Source organism: Aquarana catesbeiana, linkage group LG07 (genome assembly GCF_042186555.1).
Source record: "Aquarana catesbeiana isolate 2022-GZ linkage group LG07, ASM4218655v1, whole genome shotgun sequence".
Lineage (NCBI taxonomy): Eukaryota > Metazoa > Chordata > Amphibia > Anura > Ranidae > Aquarana > Aquarana catesbeiana.
Genome location: NC_133330.1, coordinates 316,926,886 through 316,947,794, shown reverse-complemented (window position 1 = coordinate 316,947,794; position 20,909 = coordinate 316,926,886). Strand labels below are relative to the sequence as shown.

The window sequence follows — 20,909 nt, the reverse complement described above, 5'->3', positions numbered from 1 at the left end:
TCATTTTTCTGAGTTTGCTATCTTTTGTACCTCTGGCCTACCTTGAATTACCCCTTTTTCTATCAATGCATATGCACAAATTACCCCCCCCACTCCCCATTCCCCCTCCTCCCCCCACCTCCCTCCATCCATCCTCCCCCCTCCCCCCCCCTCCCCTCCTGGCCCCAAGTGGGTCCCTAGTTTTCTCCATGCCCCGAACATCAGGGCAACCGACAGACCTGTTTGTACCACAATATGGGGCTCAGTATCCCCTCTCCCCCCCTCCCCCCCCTCTCCTTCCTCCCTCCATCCCCACCCATCCACCTTCCCCCTCCTCTCCCCACCTGGCCCTATATGAGCCCCTAGTTTGTCCGGCGCCCTGAAAGTCAAGGTGTCTGACAAACCCACTTGTCCCAAGGTGTGGGACCCAGTGTAGCCTCTCACCCCTTCGTTAGATTGAAAATTTGAAGGGGTGTTAATCAGCCATCCTCTATTTTTAATGATCTGTGCACTCTATTTTTAATAATCCTCCTCCCCTCTCCCCTAAACATGTAAAGCTTCTCCCCTCATTTCTTTTTTTTTTTTTTTTTTTTTTCCCCTTTCTCCCCCCCTCCCCCCCCCTCCCCCCTAGTCCCCCCCCATCCAACCCGGTATATCTGGTATCTGTAAGTCCAGTTTTCTACAAAACTCTTCTAAATCTTCGGGGAAGCGCAATTTTACTGATCTCCCCTCTTTGTATCCTATCAGGCAGGCTGGGAACCCCCAGCTGTATCTGATGTTTTGTTGTCTCATTTTTTCTAAGAGGGGTTTGAGGCATCTTCTTCTTGTCAGGGTTTCTTGGGATAGATCGGCATACACCTGTAACTCCGCTCCTTCATATGTTAAGGGTGGTTTTCCTCTTAATTTTCTCCAGATCTCCATTTTATCCTCATAAAATCTAAATCTAATAATAATGTCCCGTGGTCTCTCTTCTGGGTTTCGCCGGTATCCAACCCGATGTATTCTTTCTATTCTTAGGGGTTCTTCATCCTTTTTATCTATAAGGGAGCCTAGCAATATTATGCACATTTTCCTCAGATCTTCTCCCTCTTTTTCTGGGACTGATCGTAACCTTATATTCTGTCTTCTATTTCTATTTTCCTGGTCTTCCAGCTTATAGAGAATTTCCTTCTGGGTTTGTTGTGCTATTTTCATTTGCTGTTTAAGGGTTTCTAGTTCTTTCTTTTGATTTTCTACTATTTTTTCTGTTTCTTCTACCCTATCCAGGAGGCTTCCCAGATCTCCTCTCATCATATTGATGTCTGCTTTAATCGACTTTTCCAGTCTCAGTAACATCTCATTCATCTCTCCTTTTGTGGGGGGGAGAGACTCGGATGGTCTCCCCTCTATCCTACTGCTTTCAGACTCCCCTTCTGATATACAATCTTCCCTGGAATGTTCTAGGGTCTCACCCGCCTTCTTATCTGTCCCTTTTTTATTTTCCACCTTTGCTTTTCCCTGCTTCTCCGCTTCCATATTTCTTGGGCTGGCTCCTTGTGTCATGTAATGCTTCAATGTACTGACCCCTGGTTTGTCTTTTGGAGATTTAGGGGCGCCTCCTCTTGTTGTTTTATTTGTGCTTTTACTCATCTTTGCCCTTCTTATCTCTCTTATCCGTTTACCCAGCCTTAATTCCCTGCTCTCCCTTAATTAGGGGGGAGCAGAATGTCTTACTGGAGCAGGGGGTACCGAAAGAGGTTTATGGGGATGGGTAGTAGAGGTAAAAGGTAAGAGAGCTGTTCCAGGGTTTACCTCTATCTAGGGGTATCCCATATGTCAATCCTGTTGTGTTTTATAGTGATTTAGATGTTTTCCCAGCTGATTATGTTTATTTATTTATTTATTTTTAAATGTTATACTTCAGGTGGTTTGTTGGTTCTTCCTGAACTTAGTTCTCCCTCTCTCCTCTACCCCTCCCCCACCACAGCTCTGATACAGATTTTAAACCATTTATCTCTTAGGCCGGTATGTATTCCTTCATCCTCCACAACTCAGCTACTTTATGCTGACAACATTAATGAGCTGATGATCACATATATTCTTTTATACTTCCCTGGCGTTTTTAAATGCAGTCCCTTGATGTTTTATCACAATTACCAACTTTCTCAATGATGTTCAGTTAAGTTATTTTCACTCAGAGTTTAAACTTCAGTATCTCCAGAATACACTTGACTTCTGTCCTTTAAGACTTTCACTTCTCCTGCTGTTAATCAGTTCTCTCTCATCCATCCACCTCTCACCCTCTCCACTCTCCACTCTTACAGGTTCTGTGTCTCAGAGAAAAACTTCCTTTGATTCCTCCAGTGCTAATGGCTGAGGGCTACTGCAACAATAAATCTTCTAGCCAGCTGTTTGGGAGACAGGGACGACGCGGGGGAGGAGGGGGGGAACGGGATGCCAAGTCTCCCAGCTATTTCACAGACATCCAGCCGTTCGTAAGACAGGGGAGACGAGGGGGAGGAGGAGGGGGGGGGATGCCGGGGCTTACAAGCTGTTTCACAGATCACTTTCGGTTTACACTTATCTTATTGCTCCGGCCATTCCTAAATGTCCTGGGATGTTTCTCCAGCGGTATCTTTTCTTTTCATGTAGCTGTCATCTTCCCTGCTGACAAGATACACCACGGCTTCACAGAGCGTTCCTCGAGGCGGCTTCCTGCTGCCACACTGGGACCCCTCCCTCCGTGACGGACGCTACGTTCTCACGTCCTCACCTCCCATTGCAGTCATCATGGCAGACATCCAACATTTCTAGAAGTACCGCCTACCAAGGCTGCAACACTTGAACAGAGGGATGGTTATAGACACAGGCCACTGGAGAATTGAGTATATTACATTTTCTATTGCAGAAGAAGGACCCTTTTTATATGATTGGAGACTTGCCAGAGGCTCTTTAAAGTGAGCTTGTGTACTGCCTATGCAATGCAAAGCAATAGATTAATTCCCCCTTACCAGTAGCACATACTCCCCTTTTCTTTTCTCCCCAACTGCTCCATCCAGCTGCTGGAAGCAGCAGATGTCACCATGTGTAAGCTATGAGTCGCTCAACTGCTAGCTTACACAGGACTAGGGATGTTCTCCATGTGACAGTGTTGATGTTATGAAAAGTGAGTCACATGCTTCTTCCGGTCCATAAGCACAGGTTGTTATCTTTGCTGCACATAGTGACAGGGTAGCGAAGGAAAGGTATCTGCTGCTTGGCAGGGGGATTAAAGCAAACCACCTGTTGCTTTGCCCTGAGTGGGAAAATCATAGGTTTGCTTTAAGGCTGAATGATAGATAACAGAATTTCAAACGCCTCCAGGAAACATTCACCACTAACATTTCTGAGACATATACGTATCCTCTCGGTAATGTAACACACTTGTGCCCATCCAATTTTGAGTGTAGTTTCACTTTAAGGGCAACTAACATGACTTGAATGGACACTCCTAACAAGCATGTCAAAATTTGTATAACTCAATCCTACTTGGCTTGACAAATGCAAAACTGGTCCTCAATGTTGAATCAGTTAGTTTTGAGAAAGATGACTGTGGTCACCATTTTACATAACCAGACAAAATAAAATTGAGTGTTTACACATTTTATATGATGATTTTTCCAGTAAAAGAGCTTCCTTCGAAACCTCTATGTTGGTCCTTTAATGAGTAAGGTGACAACATTGACCAACAAAAAAAACTTGGGAGGTGGAACCAGGTTGACTTTTAAAAGGAAACATCAGAATCTGCTCATAACTTCGGCTGTCTATGGATCCACTGATTATTTTGAAATGTACTTTTTTATTAAATGTTACCTCTGCTTATGTCTATTTGTGACCAGTTTTGTGACCAATTTACTGTTAAAGAACCTTTATAGAAGATTTTTAAAGAACATTTATAGAAAGACAAGTCACCGTGGAACTGTAATGGTAGTCATTATATATATATATATATATATATATATATATATATATATATATATATATATATATATATATATATATATATATAACATTTATAACTGCACCAGTGACTACCATTACCATTCCACGGTGACTTGTCTTCTATAAATGTTCTTTAAAAGTAAATATATATACTGTATATATCATATACATATGTAATTATCCCAGTGCCACAAAAAATAAAAATATATACATACTCCATATAACACAATATCCAATTAGTGCCCCTCTCCACCTGTGGTAACTTCTGTGCATACACCTCCACTAATGAGTTCTTGCTTATGTAAAGCATTGAACTTTTTTGTAAGTAGTAATGGATATTGTGATATATGGAGTATGCATATATTTTTTATTTTTTGTAACACTGGGATACTCACATACAGTATGTATATGATTATATGTATATAATATTTTGTTAGCACTGCACATATAAACATGTTTAACACACTGACACCATAGGGTGCCTGATACAGCAGCTTTCGGGAAATTAGATATATAAGTGCAGGTAGATAAGTATTGTCTATACCTGGTGGAGAATAGAATTATTATTGTACAACTGGAAATGGGTTCTTAATATCCAATGAGCAGTGGTTATATTATGCTCTAGTATCCTTTGATATATACAACATTCACCACTTTGAAACCAATAAAATGGATCCTACAGTATATAATCAACAGGTGGGTTTAAAGGGTAATCCCAGCATTTCTCAACCAGGGTGCCGTTTGGGATCCCCTCGGGTACTGTGAACACGGGATGCAGTTTGCCTTGGATCAGCATTATGCTCTGTCATGGTGCAGGCTGGCCACTAGAACCATAACTACCAATGAAGCGCTAGGGCCAGGACACACAGAGGGAGATTTACTAAAACTGGTGCACACGGAATCTGGTGCAGCTCTGCATAGAAACCAATCCGCTTCCAGGTTTTATTGTCAAAGCTTAATTGAACAAGCTGAAGTTACTATGCACAGCTGCACCAGATTCTGAGGCCACCAATTCTAGTAAATCTCCTACAGAGTGTCCTGTCTGCACCATGGCAATAAATGATGCTAATGCAGGGCAAGCAACATGCAGGAGAATATGAAGTGCACTTCCGTCCAGCCCTGCTCTGTCTCTGGCCCTCTGCCACGCTGCTGGAGTAAGGAAAGGCTCTGAAGGGAAGAGGGGACTCTGGGATGGGGGACCCTTATGTATAGGAAGGCTTCTGATGCTTATGAGGCTTCTGATGTGGTGGGGGGGCGCTATTGATGTGATGAGAGGTGGACTCTGACCTGATGATGGGGGGGGTGACTCTAAAGTGATAGGGGGGACCTTTGATGTAAAGGCGGGGCATTTGATGTGATGCTATTTTCATCAAGACAGTTATGTGCCTTGTCCCAGGCTTAGGGTCCCCATTGATGGTAAATAACATTTACATCATGGGTGTTGAGATTTTGCGTACTTTTAAAGGGTGCTGTTACTGAAAAAGATTTAGAAGTGCTGGATTATCCTACCTAAAACTGGTATTTTTCTTTGCAGTGTATGGGAAAAGGACAAATCACTAATGGGCTCCTTTAATTGCTTGGGGACCCTCTTCAACAGAGTTTCAAACTCTGCAAGAACTGCATCACACACTATTGGATTTTCCTTTAGCATATGTTATTGACTTCACTACAGAAGAAGATGTGAGGGCCTGTCTGCATGGTCAGCCAGGGCTTGCCGTAATGTTGCCACCATGCATCCACCTACTGTATAACAGGAAAATCTCAAAATCTTATAAGATACCTTAAATTATGGATACATTTATTCTAGCGAGGTAAAAAATACTGTATTTTTCGCCCAAGCAGTTCAGCATGCACAAATCATAGCAATATATATTTGCAATGCAATTTTGCTTACTCTATTTCCAGCCATGATTATAGATATTCAATTGCCGGATAATTAAAAAAAAGTAGCTATAATCACAGGAGAAGTGCTGATTGTGGAACATGCAGATTTAGCCGACTTGGGAAAGACAATTTAGGAAAATGACAAATCGGGAAGCTCGATTAGCCAGCAAAATAAATTTTTGGTCAGCGACCGCTCTGTTTCAAACCTGGTTTCTTCTCGCCGCCGTTTGGTTGATGGTTCCTCTGTTGTCTATAAAGAGTTTGGATTTTGATGGCAGCTGAATTCATTTCCTCGTCAGCTACGCTAAGTTTGCCTATTCAACATGGAAAAGACAATATCAAAGGCAGCTTCTGAGTTCAAAGGGAAGATGATTTATTGAAGTCAGAGTGTGTGCACCATTCATCATTAGATGTATGCATAGCGAGCCAGGAAAACTGATATTCTATGAAAAAAAGAGGTCAAAGGGCAAGAAAAGTTCATGCTTCTAGGCAGGTGAATATTCCTACTGCGTATTAAAGTAGCACTGCTGATTGGAGCACTGTGCAGGGGGCATGTAGGACTGCTGGAGACCCAGACCGCTGCTCCAGTGTGTACGTTCTTTATTTATAAGGACTCAATGCATTGTACAATACAAAGTTATAGCAGAGTCATGGTACACGGTGCCATAGGATGTAGATCAGTAAATCAAGAGGGTTACATTCCACCTTAAACAAATGATGAAAGTAACAGAATACAATGCGATTTCTTTTGTTCTTAGTGTCATGCATCAGTCGCTTCTCTCTTGACAGTGTACTTGGCTTTCTATCTGCAGGTGCAGGCAATAAGTGCAAAGCTAGTGCTGGGCTTTCTTATTAGAGAGCCCAGCGTGCTCTGCTAACAATGGATCATAAAAGCACTCTGAAATTAAAGCGGAGGTTCACACAAAAATTAAACCTCCGCTTTTCGGGAACCCTCCCCCCCTCCGGTGTCCCATTTGGCACCTTTCAGGGGGGAGGGGGGTAAGATACCTGTCTAAGACAGGTATTTGCACCCACTTCCGGGCTTAGACTCCCATGGGAGTCTACGCCACTTCCCGTCCCCCAGCGATGTCTGCTGGGGGACACACGGGCCCCAGAGACAGCAGGGACCACTCAGATTGCACAGCGCGACGCGCGCATGCGCAGTAGGGAACCAGGAAGTGAAGCCGCAAGGCTTCACTTCCTGATTCCCTTACCGAAGATGGCGGCAGCAGCATCCAAGGACCGAGGGACGGTTCGGCCTCGGGTGCCGACATCGCTGGACCCTGTGACAGGTAAGTGTCCTTATTTTAAAAGTCAGCAGCTGCAGTATTTGTAGCTGCTGACTTTTTAAAAAAAAAAATTTGTGGGACTCCCGCTTTAAGAGTTTTAGACATGTGCAGAAGGGAAAAATGTGTTTAGTTTTGGATATATTCGTTATGTCATATTCATAATATTCGTAATTTTCAAAGCAATTCCAAATTTTCAGAACAATTCGGATCGGTCGAAAAATGATTGACCAATTCCAATTCTGTGTGAAGAATAGCTGGTTGTTAAGCAGCGGGCCGGAAAGCCGGCTGTAGCATCCTTAACAATGACTCATTAGTTGTCAGTGAGCTTCCCCACTGACACCTAAAATATAAATAAAACAATGCCAGCAATAGTAAATAAAAAAAAAATAAAAACAGCATGGGGTCCCCCTCAAAATTCATACCAGACCCTTATCTGAGCCTGCAACATAACAGGCCACATGCCCTCAACATGGGGGGGTGCTTTGGGGCAGGGGGGGCTCTGGGGCAGGTGGAGGACCGCCCCAAAGCACCTTGTCGCCATGTTGATGGGGACAATGGTCTCTTCCCCACATCCCTGGGCTGTGGTTGTGGGGGTCTGCAGGCGGGGGGGCTTATGAGAAACTGGAAGCCCCCTTTACCAAGGCAGCCCCCAGATCCCGCCCCCCATGTGAATGAGTATGGGGTACATAGTACTCCTACCCATTCAACAAAAATGTGTAAAAAGTGAATAGACAGTACACAAGTTTTTGACAATTCTTGTATTGCAAGAGCAGCTGCTCCAGAGCTTAGTAAATGACCGGGAGCTCTGCTGACTTCCATCATCCAATCATGTGCAGGCAAAAATGCTGTTTTTTTTTTTCTTGCATGTGATTGGGTATTCTTTACAAAGTGAAGCTTTACCTCATTTACTAAGCTCTGGAGCAACTGCATCTGCTGCAGAGTGCAAATGCCCGTTGCAAAGTGCACAGTCTAGTTGCCTTTAGTAAATCAACCCTAGTGAGTCTCTGTCATGAGTAAGGGTGGTTATTGGCACCTGGGGAGGAAAGGGGGGGCAGGTTTGGCAGCACCCGGGGGGGTGTTTTCTCTGCTACAGGTGGTTGCATAAACAGAGGCACAATGGTACTTGTTGCTTTCTTGTTTAATAACATGGCACTTTGACATCACAACTTTCCGCATCAAAGTTTTAGAAAAACAAGGAAAGCTAGGAACGATTTTGAAGTGAAGGCAAAACCAATAATTTTGCCTCTTTATAAAATGCTGCACAAATTCACCGCGTGTGAAACGCCTCGTCGCTGTTTACAAAACATCCAGTCTTCCCTCTGGAAGTGAGATGTGTATTTACAGGCAAAGCCGTACTTGGCCTCATGAAACTCCATACCCAGGAAGAGGTCTTGAATACATTTCGGTAATGATAGATTTAAATAGTAAAAAATACAGAAACCAACCTTGTTTATGCTCTTCAGAGTCGCTGTCACAGTGCCCTTCCCTTTCATCTCTGTCGTTGTCAGAGGCCTCGGGCTCCGCTTTTGATGGTGTGCTCCTTCCCGGCTCTTGGTCTAAATCATCTTTTTCATCATCTGAAGATGACTCTGACTCTTCATCCACTTGATCATCAGCCTGTCGATCTTTATTACTCTTATTGTCAGGTTTGTATTCTTCCGCTTCAAAATCTTCATCATAGTCTGCCAAAGGGAGAGGGAAAAGAAAAGACACAAGATGCACTCAAAAAGAAAAAAAATGCTTCTTTTACAGGATTTAAAGATAATCCTTGTTTAAAGAGAACCAGTCAGTTAGTTAAAGCCCAACTCCAGGGACCCCCAAAAATTCTCTCTTGCGGTGGAGCTGCGTTTGCCCTGTAAGGGTTAACTGCTTGTTTAGACTAGGGATACCAAAATTAGGCACTTTTATTTACCTGATCCTTTGCCCCCCTGGCAGATGACGCTTCCCCGTGTTCCAGTGGTGGACTGTCTCTTGGCATCCTCACGTCTAATGCAGGGTCATGGTCTTGAGGATGTCAGGACCTTAGACCCAGGGCTGGGACAAGGGGTGGGGAGGAGGTACGACTGCCCTGGGCGCAATGGTTTACTGGGGGTACCCTCCTTCTGTTGCAAGGTTGACAGTGTAGTGACAACAGCAGTGATTTTGACAAGCAAGTGACTGTTGGGTGTAGGATCCCCTAATCTTGCACATCATGAGCGGGGAGCGAGGCGCAATTTGGAATCTTTGCCCTAAATTCTGGGTGACCTTGTCCCGGCACTGCTTAGAACACTGGGGGAGACCAGTCTAGCAGCGTGGAGGAGCAGAAGATTGGGTAAGTATGTAAACCTACTATTCTATGCCCCTTAGACATAAAGGAGGAGTTAACCCTTGCAGTGCAGGTGCACTACAGGAAAAAAGTTTCTTGGAGTCCAACTTTAAAGTTTATCTCTAAAACAAATATCAGTTACCCCAATCAAACTCCTATAGCCTTATATCTATATTTCCTAAAATTCACCACAGCCATTTCGACTCATGTGTGTCAAGAAGACAATGCTTGTATTTTATTTCTCTTTGGTGAATAAACTATGCTCCCTGGTCATCAGAACCATTTGCAAAATTGTATAATACTCAACAAATAAACTTTAAGTGTTGTGAAAGCTGCAAAGCAGCCAAATGGGGTTGTACGCATGCTGTTGCTCCGCTTTGCAGCCAAGGCCAAGGCAAAAATGATACCCCGTGTCACATTTGGTGGGCAGTACCATTGTCAAATACAACCTTTTCAAGTGAGAGGGGCCACACTGCAACCGCCTAGGTAATTTCAGGCTTTTCAGGGTCAAAATAGGCAGTGAGGAGGCAACATATCATTTCCTAGCTGTCTGATAACCTCCCTCTAAAAAGAAATCCACCACAGAGGGTGGAAAAAAAGGCTGCAACTGGGAATGAGTCTTTGTACTAAATTTTTAGGGATGCACGTGACATTCAAGTGATGATTGGTATTAAAAGACCCAAATCATGCCAAGAAAACACCCTCCACACCATTAAAATGCCAGCCTGGACTGTTGACCCAAGGCAGATTGGGTCCATGGATTCATGCTGTCAACACCCAATTCTGACCCTACCATCTATGTGCCTCAGATGAAATCAAGATCAGATTAGACTATATATTTCCAGTCAACTGTCCAGTTTTATTAAATCTGTGTCCACTGCAGCCTCTGTTCTTGGCTGATATGGGTGGAACCCAATATGGTCTTCTGATGTTGTTGTCTAGGGGTTTCCAACCTGTGACCCACAGGCCACATGCAACCCAAGATGGCTATGAACAAATATACGGGTCGAAGAAAATTTTTTTACAGTGTCTCTTTACTGAACTTTTCTAAGTTTTATCTCCCCAAAGAAAAATCTTCCACTCTTCACAATCACGCCTTGTTCATGTCATCAGTTTTCGTCAGTACTTTTGTTTGTGAGCAACTATTTTCCATGATGAAGCACATGAAGGGCAAAATTAGAACCAAAATATCTTATGAGCACCTTGAGAATTGCTTGAGGAAGATTTTTTGACAGTGCACCTATATGTGCCAGGGCAGACATACCAAGTGTGCAGACTATGCAGCTCCACAAGGGTCCCTCTGGGAGTTTGGAACCCATGGTGGAGTTCAGGGTATCAAAAAGGCAACTGTTTATCTGCATACATCCATCTATCTCTCCAGATATACAGAATGAATATATGTTTGCCATTGGGCAGTGCTTGAATGCTCTAAAAAAAGTCTCACACAGGGAACCTTTAATGACTATATTCACCAATGTATATAAATTTGTACGTGTGTTTTTCAACTTCCTATTTAGCTAAAAAAGAAAAAAAAAGAAAAGAAAAGAAAAGAAGAAATAGTATGACAACACCGCCATCTGTAGGAAGCAACAGGTACTGCAAATTGACCTCAACTTGAACCTGTGAGTATAATAATGGGGGAGCTGCCCCTGCTGGACCGTTTTTAAAGGTTCATTTTCAGGGGTTGTGATCTAAATCTAGGTTTTGGTACCTTCTGGGACACCCATGGTGCAAGCATGCAGACAGTGGAGTCTAAAAAAAGTCTGACCTCCAGTGTGTTCCAGCTCATTGACTCTCTAGGTCCCCGGTGATCAACATGCGGACCGCTGGCTGTCTTTATGCGGACCACTGTGTACCTGTGGGGCACCTTGATGGAATTTGCAAAGTGACAGCGGGGTGCCAGTTGTTTAAACACTCTGCATTCCTGCACCTGGCATTGAAATACACAATACTGTCAGGTGAGCAATTATCTCTACTCACAGTACAAGTCTTGGGTGGGGAGAGGGGGCATATGGCTACAATGTATGATCAGGTAAAGGGGGTTAAATGTCACTTCACTGACCGCCAGTGTAGATGGGGGGGGTATAAGTTTCACTACTACTGCAAAGACCATAAGTTCGGGGGTAAAGAGGGGGGGGGGCAAATTTCAATGCCACTGCACTGACCACCAGGGCAGTAAGGGGGGGCAGGGGGGTTGGAGGTTAGTCTTCACTGCTGCTGCACTGGCCACCAGTTGGAGGGTGGGTTAAATGTCATTGTCACTACACTGATACCCATTGCTGGGGGTTATTATTGCAGCCACTGACACCAATGATCATTCTAACTTTATCCTTAGTGTGAATTGCTGTACATTGCAAAAATTTCGGGGTGTTAAGGTACAGCCCATTCATTTTGAATTCATCATAAATGAGCTGCCCAACTCGACACCATTGACCTCACAAAAACACACTGCTATTGTGCAGCCTTCTGGATGGGTCAAGGTCCGCACTTAGGGTCCTCTATTATTTTAAAGTTGATCACCACTCCTCCAGGTAGTGAAGATAGGATAAGGATGAGGGTTTTGGAGCCTGTACCACCATGGCAGCTTTGAGACTTCTACACTCAAATTATGCTTTTCAGAAACTTATCCTAGAATTCCTGGCAAACACAAAAGCTCCCTTTATTCCAATATTGTGTGCAATATATTATTATGCATTATCAAGTATTGCTAGTATAACTACCTGAGATCTACATTTATATTATCTCCCCACCTCCCCATGCACTACAAAAATCAGATGACTTCAGAAGCAATCCATTTCATTTGGCATTGCATGTTTTCAGACACCGGGGCAGAAGAAGAGGTATTTAGGCAGCTTTTGAGTAAGGCCCCATTCACACTGTGACACACAACGCCGGGCATCGCACATATGTGCATTTTTTGCGCTATGAATATGGAGCAGTCCATTCATTTCAGTGGGCTGTCCACCAGGCAACAAACGTGGCAAAGTAGCCCATGCACCTTTTTTAGCCTCAAGCTGGTTTTTAACCACAAAAAAATATGCATCTCTTTGCCGTGTTTGGGATGCCATTAACAATGGATGGCACCACAAGTGTGACATGTGCTTTTTAAGTGCTTTTGGCAAAATTGCATGATTTTGTGCATGTTTATAAAACTCTATAGTGTGAATGCAGTCTGAAGGGTACTATAGGAAGGACCATACCTGTGTAATAATTTTCAGTCATCATCCAGTGGGCAGGAAGGTGATAGAAGAAGCTACATCTGAAATTATGAGCAGTGGTGTCACCCTAATGGTTTTACAGTGTTTTCACCTTTGTATTTATCTGTTTTGTTAAAATTCCGCTTAAAGTGATTGTAAAGTCTCGCTTTAAAAAAAAAAAAAGTACATGGTATACTTACCTTCTCTGTGCAGTTGGTTTTGCACAGAGCAGTCCGGATCCTCCTCTTCTCCGGTCCCTCTTCGTGCTCCTGGCCCCTCCCTCCTGACGAGTGCCCTCATAGACCAACAGCTTGCTATAGGGGCACCCGAGCCGAGCTGCAGCCCTGTATGTCCATTCAGACACGCAGATGCTGTTCAGCCCCGCCCCCGCTCTCCCCTGATTGGCTAACTGACTTTGATTGACAGCCATGGGAGCCAATGGCACCGCGGCTGTGCCCAAGTTAATCAGGAGGAGAGTCCCAGATGGCCGAGGGAATCTGGGACATCACTGGTCAGAGAAGGGGCTCAGGGTAAGTGTTTTGGGGGGTGCTGGGGGGCCTGCTGCACACAGAAGGTTTTTTATCTTCATGCATGAAATGCATGAAGATAAAAAATCTTCTGCTTTTACAACTCCTTTAAATTATACCTCTTAAAAATGTTCTTTGAACTTACCATCCTTGGCTTCGTCATCTGCTTCATACTCGTCCGTCTTGTCCTTATTCTCTCCGTCTTCTTCTTCTTCTTCCTCTTCTCCATCCTCTTCACAGTCCATATTAGACTTATCTTCCTTTGGATCGTCATCCTCGTGGACGGACATTTCCTGTTCTGGTTTATCATCAGGTTCATCATAGTATGTTACTGTAGGCTCATTATCTATGTCTGATTTGTCATTCTGGTTCTCCTCCTCATTCTTGTCTAGGGTGGTCTTGCTCTTTGGAGGTGGGGGAGATGGCTTCTTATCTAGGCCCATTGCAATGATACATCTGCAATAAAACCAATGTGTAAATGAAACGTGGGCTGAGGTCATTTCCTATTCCCGGAAATACTACATGAAAAGGGGGAATCTCTCCAATGTGAAGGCAACTCTTGTCACGGCATGAGTTTCCCCAATTCACATAACAAATGTAAGATTTTGGATTTCCCATCTTTCTGCTCTGGTGACAATGGTCACCAGAACAAATACGAGTATGAATCTCCCCAAAAGAAACACAGAGAGCAATAAAAACCTTACAGATTTTATCTATTCCCTGCTCTATCCAAAACTAAATTAAAGGTTTTGGCTACAAATACATCAAAAATTATTTTTAATATTACCACATTCTGTCTTCATACTAGGCTCCCATAGTTTCCCACATGGTGGATAGCCTCGCACTGTTCTGTACTGGGAAAAGTCCTGTTTGTTGTAATTTTTTTTTGTGCATACAGCTACAACGTGGTGGAGTAGACTGGTCAGGTAGGAGACATGGCATTTTGCCTAGTTTTGTGGTGGGACTGCGCTGGAATAGTTACCCAACACCAAGACCAAAGGGGACACTAGATCTTATGACTCTAATGACTACCAGGGAACTTTGGTGGGATCTCCTTCCTGCAGGCTGTGGCTATGGGACAGGAAGTGAACAGAAAGTCCACAATGGGACACAGGTGGCCAAAAAAAAAAACTGACAGGGGTTATAACCCTTACACATAAAAGTCTGAGGTAAGCCAAGGTGCTATATCCCCAAGTGTACACAATACCCACAAAAGTCCCCAAAAAAATGGGAGTTTTTGAAAGCACCAAAAAAGAAAAATACAACTCTAAAACAATCAATTTTATTAAATAATACATAAAACCATAATAAAAACAAATCTAGTAAGAAATGTTTTTTTGACACTATTGTTTGTTAAACCACCAATCAAACACATGTTACATCAATACAATTTTACAATCAGATTGTTACATGTGAGTCTGACGTGTTTACATTCCTAAAGTTTCTTCCTCAGGGTGAGATGGGTGGTCACTAGTATCAACAACACGAGTATAGATAGACAGCACAAAACAAAGATTGCTGAAGACCCACACAGAAAATAGACAGAGGGAAAATAAGGAGCGCCTGCTAAAATGAACATCTTGCGCAACAATTGGTTTTAATGTCCAAGAGCGGGCAACCAATCAAACCCCAGAAGAACAACAATGCATAAACTCATACCGTATTATAGAATGGAATAGGGTTAAAACTTTTTCGCAGAAGAGAGTTTAATAAGACTCGTGGCCACTCATTACAATTAGAAGAAAAGAGGTTTAACCTTAAACTACGTAGAGGGTTCTTTACTGTAAGAGCAGCAAGGATGTGGAATTCCCTTCCACAGGCGGTGGTTTCAGCGGGGAGCATTGATAGCTTCAAGAAACTATTAGATAAGCACCTGAATGACCGCAACATACAGGGATATACAATGTAATACTGACACATAATCACACACATAGGTTGGACTTGATGGACTTGTGTCTTTTTTCAACCTCACCTACTATGTAACTATGTAATCCCCAAAGCTTACCCAGGGCAGCAGTTATTATGGTTTTATGTAATACTTAATAAAATTGATTGTTTTATAATTGTATTTTTTTTTTTTTAGGGTTATAAACCAACCTTACTCTATCCAAAATGAAAAACAATTTGCATTTAGTTCTACTTTAAGCTGTGAATTTAGCAGCCTAAACTTCTAATGTAAGTGTGTTGGGTATCTGGCCTCCTTGCGGCAATATTGAAGAGATCCATAGGTGGGTATGACCTCTAGGCACCTACATTTAGTGCCTGATGCCTCCTTACCTGGTAAACATTGAACTTTAATCAGTAACAGCTCAATTTAGACACAGAATAACATAGCATATGAGTTACTAACAAAAATGTTTTTATTTTTTTTTACCATTCCATTGCTTTTACTGAGATTGAAGCATTTTATTTTCAGGACTTGCCTCAGGTCAAGCGTTACCTGTAACAAGGAGAAGCTCCTTCGACGTTGATGATTCTGAAATACCCGTTTTTGCCTCCGAGGCGCGCTCCTTTGCGGTGCTTGTACTCACAGCATGAGCTTAAACGGTCCACCTGGATCCCATTAATGTAGAAGGTGAGGCTAAACGGGAAGCCACGGTGACGCCTGGAGACCAAACTGAAACACTCTGAAACCGTAAACACACTTGTCACAAGGCGCGAAGGTATGACCATAAACGCAAAATCTATTTCATGTAATAAAGAGGATTTCACATTTATTGACTTTCGATTTAGTAACTTGTTTATCCCTTTCTGCTTTTTTTTTTTTATTACCTTACCTTTTTTATTTCTGTGCTTTTTGACCACATTTTTTCTACTCACTTCTTAAGAAAAAATAATGATCACCCATGGGATGTTTTCCATTGTTTAACTGACAATTTGATCTTTAAAAATTTAGATTGGTGAAACTGTGTTCATGTTCACAGATTGTTGTTTAAAGTAAACAATAATGACTATAGGTCAATTTAATTTGTGTTTTGTAATGTGTATAAATTGCTAATTTATATCTATTTTTATACTCTTGATATACATTTTTTTAAACAAATCAGTTACATTTTTTGTATATTAGAAACAGTATGAGTTATGTAACGAGAATCAAATCTAATGATAAAACGTGGCCTAAACATCCACAGTCTGCTGTCTACTCATATTTTATGTTAGAAAAGAGAGAGAGAGAAGGAAAAACAAAAACAAAAAAAACAGGACCTCTCTCCTAGTTGTATCATGAGGGAGCCGCTGGTACATGTATATAGAACAATCCCCAAAAAATTGAATAAAAGACCTTGACTCTAATGTCAATGTAACTATATCCAAAACCCTTAATATCTAATCATGAGACCCAGGAGCCAGCTCAGTACAATTTATAAAATAATCATATTTTTTTATACATCAAAAATTTAAAAATGTCAAAAACACAACACATAAATTACCATAAAACCATATTAAATCATAATTGCCCAGTTATACGGGAAAAAAAACAGCAGCTATGGAGAAAAATCCCACCAAGTAGAAAAAAAAAAAAGAAAAGACACTTCCTAGACAAAAATTGCACTGTAAACTTGTTTATGTACAGTAGATATTGTAGGATGAAATCCCTGAACCAGGGATATAGTTCACAAAAATTGAGATGTGGTGGTATGAACTAGGAAATCCTGTGTTATCTGAAATTAGGGCCAGACCACCAGTTAATGCGCATGTGAAAAAAATCCACATTAGATTATCTTCAAGGGAACAGTCAAGTCCCAAACTATAGCCTCAATGGGGCATCTCATATGACCATAAGTAGTATTCTACATTCATTAAACACGCTGGAGAACTCCAAGATCTGCACATCTCAAATGCCTGGGTATAGCATAGCATAATTAAACACGTGTATTAGATGCAATGTAGCACTCGTATGCTTCTTTCAATAGGCAACTATAGATCCACCTCATTGGGATCTTAATAGGCCCCATCACACTTTGTATGTTGTAGGTTATAAAAAGATCTAAAGAGACATCAAAACAGTACTTTCGGAAATTGAAAAATTCTAAATTTCGGAAATTGGAAAATTCGAATTCGGAAATTTGAAAATTCGGAAATTTGAAAATTCAGGAATTTGAAAATAAGAATGAAAATCTGAAAATTCAAAAGAATGAAAATTCGAAAACTTGAAAATATGAAATAACTAACTAATAATAGTTATTGGAATTTCCTTTCAAATTTGTCTGTTAGTGAATGTAACGAGTACGAATTATCTGAAATAACGAATGCCATATCTAAAAGAATGGAACGTAACGATCTAATAATAATAAATAACAATATTAATAATAATACAACCTTTTTATTACTATTATTTATTAATAATTTGTTCCATTCCATTTGTTTAGATGCGGCATTTGTTATTTTGGATAATTTGTAACTTCAGATAAATTTGTATTCGTTACGTTCACTAACAGCCAAATTTGAAAGGAAATTCCAATACCTATAATTTAATAGTTAGTTATTATTAGTTAGTTGTTATTTCGAATTTTACTGATTTTCGAAATTTGGAAATTTAGAAAATTTGGAAATCCGAAAATTCAAAATTCAGAAATTCGAAAATTTCCAAATTTTCAAATTTTCAAATTTCCGAATTTCCGAAAAAAGCAAAAAAACAAATGAAACGAAAAAGAACAAATGCGTCAGTTGGGGCGTGGCATTAGGCGGTGACTGTCAGCATTACAGACCTTGAATAAATCTAAACATATTTATTTGCTTTGTGAACACTGTGTGATGTAGTGTGATGTGTTATGTGATCTATTACCACTCCTAGCCTTTAATTGTCAGTGATTTTAGCAGTGCGATTTTGCCACAGAAATTTGCCTGTGTGCTCCCAGCCAATGCCATGCCAGCATTCAGGATCTTCTTCACACAAGTGGCTGGGTTACAACATGGTGTGCACTGTGAAATGACACGTTGCACTCTTAACTTTTTTTTTTCAACTTTATCAAAATGTGTGACGTTTCGTTCCTCTTTATTTACCGCGGCAGGTAGCAGTGCAGTGTATTGCGTCACAACACACTGCGCTGAGAAAACGTGGTGCATGCCCTACTTTTGTCACTGCAGAAAAATTCAATCGATTTCGTTTCATTAGTTTTTGTTTTGTTTTTTCGTTTTTCGGGTCATTCCTTCTGATCGCCATTCGTAAATTAGAAAATTCGTAAACTCGTAAATTAGAAAATTCAGAAATCCGAAAATAAGAAAGAAAATCCGAAAATAAGAAAGAATAACTAACTAACTAATAATTAACTAACTATTAAATTATAGGTATTGGGATTTCCTTTCAAATTTGGCTGTTAGTGAACGTAACGAATTTATCCAAAGTTAGCGATTATCCGAAATAACGAATACCGCAGCATCTAAACAAATGGTACGGAACAAATTAATAATAAATAATAATACGTTTTATTATTATTATTGTAATTTATTATTATTCATTTGTGACTTTCCATTCGTTTAGATACGGCATTCATTATTTCGGATAATTCATAACTTCGGAAAAAGTTTGTATTCGTTAAGTTCACTAACAGCCAAATTTGAAAGGAAAATATAATACCTATAACTTAATAGTTAAACACACGAGCGGACTTTACAGCAGACTTTGCCCGGCGGATGGGATTTCTTCGGACAATTCGATCGTGTGTGGGCTCCAGCGGACTTTGTTTGCTCAAAAGTTGGACGGACTTAGATTTGAAACATGTTTTAAATCTATTCATCGAACTCGAGTCCTCTCGAAAAGTCCGCTCGTCTGTATGCTAGTTCGACGGACAAAAAGCCACGCTAGGGCAGCTATTGGCTACTGGCTATGAACATCCATATTTTAGTCCGGTCGTACGTCATCACGTACGAATTCGACAAACTTTGGTGGATTGTGTGTAGGCAAGTCTGTTCATTCAGAAAGTCCGTCGTAAAGTACGTAGAAAAGTCCGCCAGGCAAAGTCTGCCGTAAAGTCCGACCGTGTGTACGCGGCATTAGTAATAGCTAAGTTATTATTAGTTCATTATTTTCAAATTTTTCGGGTTTTCGAATTACGAATTTCCAAATTTACTAAATTTTCTAATTTACGAATTGACGAATATTTGAATTTACGAATATTTGGAAAAATTTGTTAAACGGAGTTTTGTTAACTCAAATATTTCCGAATTACCGCATGTGTCGAAATTCATTTTAAAAAACGAATTCGGAACGAAACAAATTGCACATGTCTAGTGCGCACCACTGCAATCCTATCAACTCATACGACTCAAGGCAAATTGCCTTGTCTATGCTTTGGAACTGTGCTGGGCAAGGCTTCATAGTTCAGCTCAATGGACAAGTGGGTTAATTAACTAAAGGCAAGTAGGCTGTTCACTTTGCAAGGGAATTTGCCCCAGAGCTTAGTGAATGAGTTGAAGCTCTGCTACCATCCATCATCTAATCATGTGCAAGCAAAAATTCTGTTTTGTTTTTTTAGTTTTCTTTGCATGCGATTAGGTATTCTTTGTGAATTGAAACTTTGGCCCGTTCACTAAGCTCTGAGGATAATTACCTTGCAAAGTAAACATCCTTTTTGCCCTTAGTAACCCAACCCTACATTGTGAATGGACCCTCAGTGAGCAGGAATGGTCCACTGTTGTCACCATTAGGACGCTCTATTTAACCACTTGACATCCGCACTATGGCTGAATGACGGCCACAGCGCGGACCTGCATTCCCGGGAGGCCGTCATATGATGGCCTCCCCTGTGCACGCACCCTGCGCGCGCCCTGTGATCACGAGTCACTGAGACCCGGGTGATCACCGATCCGAGTAAGGTCCCGGCCCCTTACCATGTGATGAGCTGTCAGCCAATCACAAGCCCATAAGTGCCACCTATCAATACCCACAAGTGCCACCTATCAATACCCACAAGTGCCACCTATCAATACCCACAAGTGCCAGCTAACAATGCCCACAAGTGCCACCTATCAATGCCCACAAGTGCCACCTATCAATGCCCACCAGTAGTGCCAATCAGTGCCACCTAGAAGTACTGCCTATCAGTGTAACTGATCAGTGCCCATTATTGCCACCCATCACTGCCACCCATCAGTGCCCATCACTGCTGCCTATCAGTGCCCATCAGTGCCGCCTCATCAGCGTACATCAATTAAGGAGAAAAATTACCTGTTTTAATTTTTTTATAACAAAATATAAAAAAATATATTTTTTTTTTTTTTTAAATTCAGTATTTTTACATTTTTTTTAACAAAAAATAAAAACTGCAGAGGTGATCAAATACCACCAAAAGAAAGCTCTATTTGTGGGGAAAAAATGATAAAAATTTAATTTGGGTACAGTGTTTTATGACCGCGCAATTGTCATTCAAAGTGCGTCAGCGCTGAAAGCTGAAAATTGGTCTGGATAGGAGGGGGGTTTAAGTGCCCGGTAAGCAGGTAGTTAAGCAATGACATGTATCCATCGCAAGTCCAAGGGATACAAAAAGGGTGAAGGAGATCAGCTGCACTGAGATGCAACAAATTATAAAAAGGTGACAAATCAATGCAAAAATGGAAATTAAATATGATACAAGGTGCTTTAGCAAATTAACCACTTGACCTCCGGAAGATTTACTTTAACTGACAATTGCACGGTCATGCAAGCTCTGTACCCAAATAAAATTGATGTCCTTTTTTTCCCCCACATATAGAGCTTTTTTTTTTTGGTGGTATTTTATCACCTCTGAGGTTTTTATTTTTTACGCTATAAACAAACAAAGACCGTAATTAA

The 20,909-nt window shown here is 41.3% G+C and overlaps 1 protein-coding gene across 5 annotated transcripts in view; it reads right to left on the bottom strand.

Moving 5' to 3' along the window:
• Positions 1 to 20,909, bottom strand: part of ERICH3 (glutamate rich 3) — a 203,021-nt gene that overhangs the window by 63,138 nt on the left and 118,974 nt on the right. For 4 of the 5 annotated variants that reach the window (XM_073593736.1, XM_073593737.1, XM_073593734.1 and 1 more), the window contains exons 9-12: positions 15,582 to 15,768; positions 13,287 to 13,597; positions 8,558 to 8,794; positions 6,030 to 6,137 (exon numbers count right to left, since the gene is read on the bottom strand). In XM_073593736.1, the coding sequence (XP_073449837.1) occupies positions 6,030 to 6,137; positions 8,558 to 8,794; positions 13,287 to 13,597; positions 15,582 to 15,768 (843 nt within the window). The remainder of the gene's footprint in view (positions 1 to 6,029; positions 6,138 to 8,557; positions 8,795 to 13,286; positions 13,598 to 15,581; positions 15,769 to 20,909) is intronic. The other variant, XM_073593738.1, reaches the window with a different exon arrangement.